The 10,952-nt window shown below is 46.9% G+C and overlaps 1 protein-coding gene across 1 annotated transcript; it reads left to right on the forward strand.

Moving 5' to 3' along the window:
* The first annotated feature begins 296 nt into the window (after positions 1 to 296).
* CIMIP1 (ciliary microtubule inner protein 1) lies at positions 297 to 10,531 on the forward strand. The gene is made up of 4 exons (XM_019016840.4): positions 297 to 427; positions 2,943 to 3,024; positions 4,867 to 4,968; positions 10,062 to 10,531. Exons 1-4 carry the CDS (start codon positions 360 to 362, stop codon positions 10,221 to 10,223), a joined length of 414 nt encoding a protein of 137 aa, XP_018872385.2. The 5' UTR covers positions 297 to 359; the 3' UTR covers positions 10,224 to 10,531.
* Positions 10,532 to 10,952: the final 421 nt, after the last annotated feature.

The raw sequence follows: 10,952 nt of genomic DNA on the forward strand, positions 1-10,952 counted from the left end.
TTGACATACTCAATTAAGCTCTGTACACTTGAGAGTCTGTCCACTTGTAGGTGTGCATACTTCCACTGCGGATTTAAATTTTCAAAGAAGTCTAGGGTGTTAGGTCTGGAGGTTTCCCCAAGGTTTTCCGCAGATGAGCAAATGGGCCTAGAGGTGGACAAAGGGCCCAGACGTGAGCAAAGGATGGCAGCAAGCCCGGACCCAAGCGACGCGGCGAAAGCACAGCGACCCCACCCTCGCCAGGTGCAGAGCCATTTCCGCCTGCGAGTCCTGCGTTGCCTGGCAACCTGTCTCCCAGGAGACGCGAGACGCTGAGCCCAGGGCCAGAGCTTGCGGGGCGCACGGAGCCCCCAGGCCTCATGGCGCAGAAACCTCTCAGCACCGCGGCGGCTGAACGCATGAACCCTGTGGGTCAGGATGAGATCTGGTAACGCCTGGGATCTGGTAACGCGGTGGGCTCCTGTTCTCACCTGAAGTGTCCACATCTGGGGTCTCAGTTTCCCCACCAAGTCCAGGAAGTGATCGACCACTAAACTCGAGGGGCAGAGGGGCGTGCGCTGAGGATGGTCGGGGGCCTTGAGGAAAGGGTTCAATGTTAGGGACATGAGAGCGACAGGAGGGCCTTTCTCCGTCTCCTTCTCCCTCTCCTGTTGGGCCCACCACGAAGACGTGGGAGATTGGCTTTCAACAATCAGCAGAGATTGGCTTGTTGAAATCCAACTAACATGTTCATGTTTTTTTTTTTTCTTCAAACCTCAGCATCCAACCAGAACGTGTTCACGTTTTTAAGACTGATGATTTTTGTTTGTTTGTTTGTTTTTTGTTTTTTGAGATGGAGTCCTGCTCTGTCCTCCAGGCTGCAGTGCAGTGGCACGATCTCGGCTCACTGCAACCTCTGCCTCCTGGGTTCAAGCAATTCTCTGCCTCAGCTTCCCGAGTAGCTGGGATTACAGGCGCCCACCACCACACCCGGCTAATGTTTTTGTATTTTTAATAGAGACGGGCTTTCACCATCTTGGCCAGGCAGGTCTTGAACTCCTGACGTCGTGATCCACCCGCCTCGGCCTCCCAAAGTGTTAGGATCGCATGCGTGAGTCACCGCGCCTGGCCAAACTTTTTTTAAAAAAAAGAAAGCAAAAATCCTAATATTTGTTAAATTTGAATGAAATACATGAAAATCCCTTGATTCTCCTGGGTTTTTAAGTAATATATTTTAACTTTAAAGATAGGTCCATTTTCTAAAAGATGTATGTCTAGCAGACATTTGTCATGGATATTTTAATTGGCATGCTATCCGCTACGTATTATTGCATCTCTTTGAAGGTTTAACTCATATGGGAATTTACAGATTTAGATATAAGTAAGTTGTAGTAACAATAAAACATACTTGTTTACCTTCTAAACTTCAGTTATCCTATTTACCCTCTCTATAATTTTTACCATTTCCTTGTAAAACCTATATTAGTCACTTCATATGTGTCTTTAAATTGTTTTCAGTTGATAAATTTATTTTATGGAAAACTTCCTATCACTCTCATAAATAGAAAACCTTTATCATTTGGCATAAAAGGCACAACTATTTTTTACAAAATCTTTATCCAAGTGTCCCAATAGGAGATGCTACCACAGCAGGATCTATTCCCTCTGTCTGAAATGCTCCTTCCTCTCTTCTTCACCAGACAAACTTCTGCTCATCCTTCAAGACCCAAATCTAAATGACCCCTCCTCTTTGAATAGGGCCCTTGGCTACTGAACACTTAAATTGTAACTGGTCCAAATTGGGTTCAGCCGTTAAGTGTAAACTGCACAACAAATTACGAAGATTTATTTAAAAAAAAAAGATTATTTAAGTGACTGTCAGCCGGATGCGGCGGCTCACACCTGTAATCCCAGCACTTTGGGAGGCCGAGGTCAGGAGTTGAAGACCAGCCTGGCCAACATGGTGAAACCCCATCTCTACTAAAAATACAAAATTATCCAGGCATGGTGGCACACACCTGTAATCCCAGCTACTCAGGAGGCTGAGGCAGGAGAATTGCTTGAACCCAGGAGGCAGAGGTTGCAGTGAACCTAGATTGTGCCATTGCACTCCATCCTAGGCAAAAAAAGGCGAAACTCCATCAAAAAAAAAAAAAAAAAAAAAAGACTGTCACCTGTTTATTCTTATGTTCTTTTTAATGTAGTTACTAGAACATTTCAAATTGCGTATGCAGCTCATGTTTGCGGCTTATGTTACATCTTGATTGAAATAGACTCTGCCTTAGATGCCCACTGCCCAGGGCAAAGAGTTGACCAGGGTCTCCGAAACTGTGGGGTAGGGATACGCTGATATTGATTCCAAGATAGAAGAAACTAGAAAACTCAAAACGACCGAATGTTTAATTTGATGTTTGCAAAATGTGGCACGTGGGCTCGTCTACTGCAATGCCACTCAGCTCATGGGTAGTTAGATATAAACAATATTAGCATGGAGCAAAAGCAAGGTCAGATTAGGGTGGGGCAAGTGAGGCACTTGCGCTGCAATATTTAGGAAATGCTCCATGTCAAGGTCATGCAGACGCTGTCTCTGCACTTGCAGGAAGCAGGGAGTGAGTGTCTCCTCCACTTTTGCACCTCCTCAAATTTTGAGTCATAAGGGCGTCCAAAATAAGAGATCTGGTACCTAGAAGGCTCCTCAGGCAGAATCGGCCCCCAGACTGGCCCTTACCCGGCATTCCCTCCCAGCCGTAACAGCCAACCAGCATCTCTCTTTCGTTAGCCACGTGTCTCCCTTGCTGGTGGGAGGTGCTCAGCATCAGAGGTTCTCACGCTGTCTGGCTCCTCACTCCGTCCCTGGTGCAGAACCACTGCCCAGTCAATGTTCGTGGAGAATGGAAATGCCCCCCACAGACCCCTTGAACCTTTTTCCGTGTTGCCCAGCACTCAGGAACTTTCTTTTTCAGGAAATACCGTCTGAAGGCTGAATCGGAAGCACGGCAGAACTGGCCCCAGAACTGGGGGTTTTTAACAACCCCTTTTGAGGAGGTAAATATAAATTGTATGAGCCCCAAGGTTATAGAATCAATCATTTCAAAGAATGAATGATTACAAAGTCTATAATTTGCAAGAATAAAATTAAAGAGCATGTTGTAGGCAAAGATCACTAACTCCTAAACCAGAAGGTTCCTGCCTTTCACAGATTCCTGGGCACTGACCACATGCCAGGCATGTTCTAGGTGCTTCGGCAGAACCAGCTGATCAAATCTAGACAAGAACCCCGGTGCAGAGACAGGTGTTGTTTTATGCCCATTTACAAATTAGGAAATTGAGCTCCAAGACCTGCAAAGTCACACAACTGATAAGGACCATACTCAGGTGAGAAGCAGGTGGGTCTGATGCCACAGCCACCTGACCTCAGACTTCCCATCTGTAAAGTGGGATGAGAGTCCTCACCTGCCTGACTGAGCGACTGTGAGGTGCAGATACAAGAAGGCCATGGACACCTCGCCTGGCCTAGAGGCCAAGTGACATATGAGGGATTCTTGGGAAAATGCTGTCGGTATTCCCTAAAGATGACAAGTCCAGAAGTCTACAGGGACCAGCTAGGTGACAGAAACAGGAGACAGGGCCAAGCATAATTAATCAGAAGGGGTGGGGGCTCAGGCAAAGAGGCCACTGGTCCTGTCCAAAGAGGCAGCCAGCATGAGCCCAGCCAAGTGAAACCATATGGGAAAGCCAACTGCATATTCCCATCACTCAAGAGAGTCCAGAAAGCCAGATGTTTACATGAAATTTTCTGAGTCTAGAAATGAAATGCTTATGTGGGTTCTGGTGGGGTGGTGGCCACCAATCTGCAACCTCTCAAACTTCAGGACAGAACACAAGAGATGCAGAATTAATTAAAACACCACATCAGTCAAAGTATCTATGATTCACAGCAGTGTAAAGCCCATTTGTAATTCATCCCACCCTACGAGCTTTGAAATTATGCTGTTCTTAATGAGGGTGTTTTTAATTCTTAGAGGGTTCCACAATTTGAAATTTTATGCATAGAATTAGTTGTTATTAATATAATATGCATAAGGAGTCTATATTAATATTCTTCATATGTAATTAAATTGGGTTTTCAAAAAGCTTGATATTGCTTGAAAAATTAAAAAGGGGAGTGGAGGCTCTCCTCTAATATTTTAAAGTTCGGTCCTGAAAACTTTTTGGCATTTTTTGTTAGTTTGTTTGTTGTTGTTTGAGACAGGGTCTGGATCTGTCACCCAGGCTGGAGTGCAGTGGCATGATCTCAGCTCACTGCAGCATCCACCTCCAGGCTCAAGCCATCCTGTCACCTTGGCTCCCAAGTAGCTGGGACCACAGGCACATGCCACCATGCCCAGCTAATTTTTGTATTTTTTGAAGAGATGGGGTCTTGCTAAGTTGCCCAGGCTGGTCTTGAACTCCTGAGCTCAAGCAATCCTCCCACCTCGGACTCCCAAAGTGTTGGGATTACAGGCATGAGCCACCACACTCAACCCTTTTTGGCATTTTAAAACTTGAGTCCATAACTGGTAACGTTTTCTCAAATTCCCCCACAGGGGATGTAAATCAGGAGGCTGTGGTGAGCAGCAGGAGGGGATGGAGATGGGTCTCGGCTTTGGGTGCAGCAGGCCTGTGTTGAGGTCCCCACCCTACTTTCCTAACGGTGTAACTAAGACAAGCCTCTGCCTCCCATTTCCATGCCCCACTTCTGTGTCTATAAAATGTGCCTTCTAGGGGAAGCAATGGGGAGGACACTCCTCCAGCTTCACCTGAGGCTTCCCGTCTCTGGGGATTCTGTTTCAGTACATTTCCTCCAGCTTCACATGAGGCTTCCCATCTCTGGGGATTCTGTTTCAGTTGATCAAGTGTGAAGAAGATCTCCCCACCCCAAAGCCCAAAATCGAGCTTCCTGAGCGTTTCCGCATCCGGCCGGTGACCCCAGTGGAGAAGTACATCAAGGTTTGAAACATTTTTAAATACTCATTTTTTTTAAATACTCATTTTCCTAAGTAAGAAATAAGCCCCAATGGAAACTGATGGCTCCAGATGTGCAAAGCCAGCACTGAAGGTAAGAGCACAGCAGTGCCAGGTGCAGAGTCCAGGTCCACGTCCTTCCCAAACCCAGCCATGGGAAACATGCCAGGCTAAAGTCTACAAGTGCAAGTGCCATGACTTCCTGCTCTGCAGAAGCAGAGAGAAGGCAGGAAAATAGGGTCTTCATGCGTTCTTTCAGCAAACATTTCCAGGGTGTGGGCAGGAAAGCAGGGCAGACCCAGGCAGGGACTCTGGAATCAGACCACCAGATCCCTGTGCTGATAGGCTGCTCACCTTCTGTGTGGTCTTGGGCAAGTGGCTTGACCTCTCGGTGTCTCCCCTGCCTGTCTTATACAATGGGGGTTAATGAAGCACCTACTTCAGGGAGTACCCTCAGGGTTCAGCAGGCTGCCCAGCATGTTTAGAGAGTGCCAATGACAGTCAGCTATTACTAAGGTGCAACAGCTTGGTTGGGAAAACAGTAATGAACGAGAAGACAAGACCCCAGCCCACATGTCTGGGTCTAGAGAACCAACATTAACCAAGAAAATCAACACCATTTGGATACGCTATGCTAGCACCATGGAGGAAAGAGGCCGGTGGTGTGTCACAGGATAAGAGAGGGCGGGGTGGTCAGGGAAGGTGCCCTTTGAGCTGAGGACTGAAGGATGACCAGGCACCAGCCCTAGGAAAAGTATTCTAGGCACAGGGAACAGCATGTACGAAAGCCCTGAGATAGAACACAGGCTGCTATGTTTCAGGAACAGCAAGGCAAGGCGATGCGACAGGAGCTTGGGTGGAGGGTGGGGGCAGGAGGAGAAGATGTGGGTGGAGAAGGGATGTGAGTGGAAAAGTGGGCAGGCTAGAAGAAGGAGTTGCAATTGGAGTCCAATTTAGAGCAGAAGCCGCTGGAGGCTTGTAAGCAGGGCCATGGAAAGGCAAGACCTGCCTATTGGAAAGATGGCTCTCATTGCTAGTGGAGAAAAGATTGTGGCGAGAGGGACGGGAGTGACCGGGCCAAACCCAGAGAAGAGAGGCCTTAGACGATGCTCTCACCTGAAGCCTGCACCACAGCAGACATGGCTCAGATCCCTCTAGAAACTGTTGAGCTCCATATGTCTCACGGGTCTGTCATTTTGGCCAGGAGTTCTGCCCTCTGCCCAGCTATGGAGAAGGTGGTTCTGCGTGCTGACGGGGAGAGCAGATGAAAACCCAAGATGAAGGCCGCAGGGCAGGGGGAGTTCAGCTGCAGCCCTTTGCCTGGCATGCTCGTGGTCTGATGGGGTAGCTGGCACATAGTGAGCATTTGGGGGGTATGCATCTGTGAGCCCCAACGAATGAATGAATGAATGAGCTCCATTGAGTTACGTTGACAGTTTTTACCCCAAATATAAAGCAATATAGAGTCACTGCTAAAAAATATTTAGAAATACACCAAAATATAAGATCATTAAAACCCACATATAGGCTCTTACCCATGATTAACATTTTGGGGGTGCTCCTTCCAGAGGTTTTCCTACACATCCCTTGACCTGTAAGAGTAACCACCCCACCAGCTCAAGCTATTATTATCTCTTAGCCGCTCACCGTGGTGACTGCTTTACATGGGGTGTCTTATCTTACTTCCACTGCAGTCCCGGATATTATCATCCTCAAACCCATTTTGCAGATGGGAAAGCTGAAGCTTAAAAAAGCTGAATTCCTTTCTCTGTCCACACAGCAAGTGTGTCTGATTCCAGAGCCCTGCTTTTAAATGTTACCCTCAAATATTCCTCAAATGTATGTTCATGTATATGTATATACACACTTGTGCACACACACACATACTTTTTAGGTATATGTTTACAAATCAAACTACACAGGCTGCTTTGTAATCTCATTTTTCCACCTAACAACATACCCTGGACATCTTTCCATGCAGTTTAAAAAAGCACTCTAAATCGCTATTATATTAATGGCTGTGTTTTTCTCCACTGTGTGGATCTGTCATGATTTATTTAACCATCCCCCTATTCCTGGCCATTGAGGTTGTATCCGGCATGAGATTTGGGAGAATAACCCTGCAAGGAACACCCTTGTAGACACAGCAATTTGCTCTGAGTCCGTAATTTTCTTGATATTAGTGCCTACAAAGGTGATTGTTCAGATGAAATGCACACATTTAGGGAGCTCGCTCTCCTGTGGCCTAGAACACTGGGCTGGCCGGAGAACAGAGGAAGAGAGGCTGGGATGTAGGTCGGACATTTTTCCAGAGCTGGGCTTTAATTCTGCCAACTCCCTGCCTCCACCTGCCTCCATCCCAAGAATACGGTGGCATGGGATCTGCTTAGTGTCTATAATGTCCCTCAGCCACATGCTGTCCCCACAGATCCCTTGCCGGCCCATGAGACTGGACTTTCCCTCTGCCACCAGGGCCCCTGGGCCTGCTCTGCACAACCACAGTTATTCTCTTTCCAAAGAAAGCGCCCCCACCTAGATACCAGAGAGGTGCCCCTCCTGGAGGATGGGTAACAGGGAGGAACCATCCAGGCACCAGAACAAACCAAAACATGGTTTTCTCCTGTGAGAGACTCCTGTCTAGGAGCAAGGGCCAGCTCTTAAAGCCACACTCACCAGACAGAGCCTGTGGGGTGGCAGGGGTAAGGACAAGAACCTTGATTCAGGCGAGAAAGGTCCCCAGCCTCTGCTTCCCTCCAAACTTCCTTTCTTGCCCAAGAAATGGTAATGGTGGCCGGGTGCAGTGGCTCACGCCTGTGATCCCAGCACTTTGGGAGGCCGAGACAGGTGGATCACGAGGTCAGGAGATTGAGACCATCCTGGCTAACACGGTGAAACCCCATCTCTACTAAAACTACAAAAAATTAGCCAGGCATGGTGGTGGGCGCCTGTAGTCCCAGCTACTCAGGAGGCTGAGGCAGGAGAACGACGTGAACCCAGGAGGTGGAGCTTGCAGTGAGCCGAGATCGTGCCACTGCACTCCAGCCTGGGTGACAGAGTAAGACTCCATCTCAAAAAAAAAAAATGGTAACTGGTTTCCTTCTTCCACCTTTCTTCCACCTTCCTATCCTCTCATTGGTGACCAAAGCCTTTAAAAATATATTTATTTTTAATAGGTAAACTTGATACCTAAAAGGGCATCTGATGAGATGCCTCCCTCCCTCTGGACCCCTGGAGCCACTGTCACCCATTTGTCACGCACTCTTGCATAGACAAGGACATCCGTGGGCCTCTGGCCTCATTTTCTTATTACACAGCTTGTACCATACTTTGAATAGTTTTGTGCACCTCTTTTCTCTTAGAAGTTTATCTCATCCTTCTAAACCATTGCATGGCACACCACAGTGTGGATGGGCCATAGTGAATGAGCCTCCGTGGGTGGATATGCAGCTTATGTCCAATTGTTTGCTATTACAAACAGCTCCGCAAGGCATCCCTTGCACCATCATGGGTGTGTACATGTGTAGCTATCAGGATATTTTAGAATGAATGCCTCAGAGTAGATTGTTAGGTCAAAGAGTGTTTGCATCTGCACTTTCTTTTTTTTTTTTTTTTTTTTTTTTTTTTTGCATCTGCACTTTCAAAAGATAATTGCCAGGCTGGGCATGATGGCTCATGCCTATAATCCCAACACTTTGGGAAGCCAAGGCAGGTGGATCAACTGAGGTCAGGAGTTCGAGACCAGCCTGGCCAACATGGTGAAACCCTGTCTCTATTAAAAATACAAAAATTAGCTGGGCATGATGGCACTTACCTGTAATCCCAGCCACTCAGGAGCTGAGGCAAGAGAATCAGTTGAACCCAGGAGGCAGACGTTTCAGTGAACTGAGATTGCGCCATTGCACTCTAGCCTGGATGACAGAGCAAGACTCCGTCTAAAAAAAGAAAAAAAAAAGATAATTGCCATATCGCCCTTGCTCCTATAATGCCCTTGTTAATGGTGGTGTTTTCATCTTTTTGCCCCTCTGCTGGGTGAAACATGATGTCTCACAGTGGATTTCAACTGCATTTCTTTTACAAGTTAGATAAAGACTTGGAAGTTAGTCTGTGTGCTCCCAAAGGCCTGGCTGGACAAACAGCTTTGAGAGCTGCTTCCCTTCTGAACAATTTTACTTGTAGCTGGTTCAAGGAAGCTTTGGCCCCTCTGTCATTTGTTGATGACCCGCCCTCCATGTAGCCTTGCAGGAGACTGATTTTAGGAGTTCATCAAGAACATATGCAAAGGGGTTTCGTCCACCAGCAGCAGCCAGCCCACTCGGGACCATCCCCTCCTGCCACCGCCTCACCGGCAGGTTCCATTAGTAAAAGTGAACTCATAACCCCAAGCATATTAAACCTCTTTATCTCAGTTCTTCTGCTAGAACAAATGTCCCGCACTGTTGCCTTTGTTCAAATCCCCTTATGCAGAACAGATTATTTCAAAAGAAGGGGAAAACCTGCCTAAACATTTACCCTCATTTTCCAAAAATGTCAAATCTGTCCAAGGAGTTGATAGATGAAGTTGTGTTTTTTCATTCCAGATAGAAGCCCATTTTCCTTTTGGTTTTTAAAATTAAATTCATTTGCTTTTCATTCCTGTGATCTCCACGGTTTGGAGTGTGTGTGTATATACAGATGCATTTCGTAGAGGCTTCTCATCGAAACAGGGTGACGTGCACCTGCCGCAATGCCATCTGACAACAGTGCCATATATTTTATAAAAGGCAGTGAAAACTGTAGCACTTGATATTTCTGCATCTTTTTTTTCTTTTTGCTTTCTTACCAAATAAAAATTATTTTGCTGGAAGTCATGAATTAAATATGTTAGGCATTACACGATAAAGAAACATGTTTGATGTTCCTCACTTCCCGGAAAGATGAGAGCCTCTGAGTCCAGCTGATTGGAATGTGCTTGTTTTCAGTACACATCAGGGAGGCTGGCTTTTCTTTCTGTCTTTTCCACCCCTGCCTCACATGCCGATGCTGGGTGCCTCGTGTCTCTGTGGCCGAAGGTCACTAAATCCCCTGCATTTCCATTCCAGGTCTTTCCATCCCCCCCAGTCCCACAGACCACCCAGGGCTTCATCGGCTGGAGATCTGCAGTGCCAGGCCTGAACAAGTGCCTGGAGCTCGACGATGAGATCAGAAGCTGCAAAGGTGCTTTTGCACGAGAGCTGTGCTGGCCCAAGCAGGGCGTGCACTGAATCCAGACGGAGTTCTGCCCAGGGGTGCTGCATATCGGTCACCAGGCACCCAGGGCCATGCCAGGGAAAGGAAGAGCTCCCCTGAATCCTGAGGACACAGTCCCCTGCGTACTTGCTCATGGGATGTTGCAAAGAACACAAAGTGTGCCTTAGACATTCTCAACTCATCAGCGTCTCCCTTCCAGAATGTTCACGTCCACACCCATTCTTGGCTAATGTAATGAATAAGGCTTCTCTCATTTGTTTTTGATACCTTGGGAATTTCTATGCAGGGCTTTAAAAAAAAATAAGTGATTCAATTTTAAAAATATTTGTCTAGGTCCTTCAATGTAGCTTTTCATTGCACCTATCACCATCCTTATTTATAACGAACTTGTTGATCAGGTGTTTCTCTATCCAGATATCCCTGGGCCTGTTTTTCAGGAAGAATAATACACTTAGAGAATCCCTTGGCTCTCCTTGCTCAAGATATTTGCAATAAGTTAACAGCTTTAAAGGCAGAAATGAGCCCAAGATTTGCCACTGGGCGTAGATTCACAGGAGAAAAATGGGTTTCCCAATCCCTCTAAGAAAACCACTGCTACTGACCTGTCCCAGCCACCCCCAGTCCAGCACAGAAAGCTCCAGGCTGCCCAAATGGGTCATTTTCCTTCCCCGAGTACATCAACCCCACAGTTACCATTTTCTTTCTAAACACTGTCTAGCTGTCTCTCTTCTCCTACTCCTACA

This window comes from Gorilla gorilla, chromosome 21 (genome assembly GCF_029281585.2).
Source record: "Gorilla gorilla gorilla isolate KB3781 chromosome 21, NHGRI_mGorGor1-v2.1_pri, whole genome shotgun sequence".
Classification (NCBI taxonomy): Eukaryota; Metazoa; Chordata; class Mammalia; order Primates; family Hominidae; genus Gorilla; species Gorilla gorilla.

What these genes read in the sequence shown, in the direction of transcription:
- CIMIP1 (XM_019016840.4), top strand. Translation starts at nt 360, where the DNA reads ATGGCGCAGAAACCTCTCAGCACCGCGGCGGCTGAACGCATGAACCCT. An exon ending in TAACAACCCCTTTTGAGGAG is followed by an intron (nt 3,025 to 4,866) that starts GTAAATATAAAT and finishes ATTCTGTTTCAG; the next exon opens with TTGATCAAGTGTGAAGAAGA. An exon ending in CAGTGGAGAAGTACATCAAG is followed by an intron (nt 4,969 to 10,061) that starts GTTTGAAACATT and finishes TTTCCATTCCAG; the next exon opens with GTCTTTCCATCCCCCCCAGT.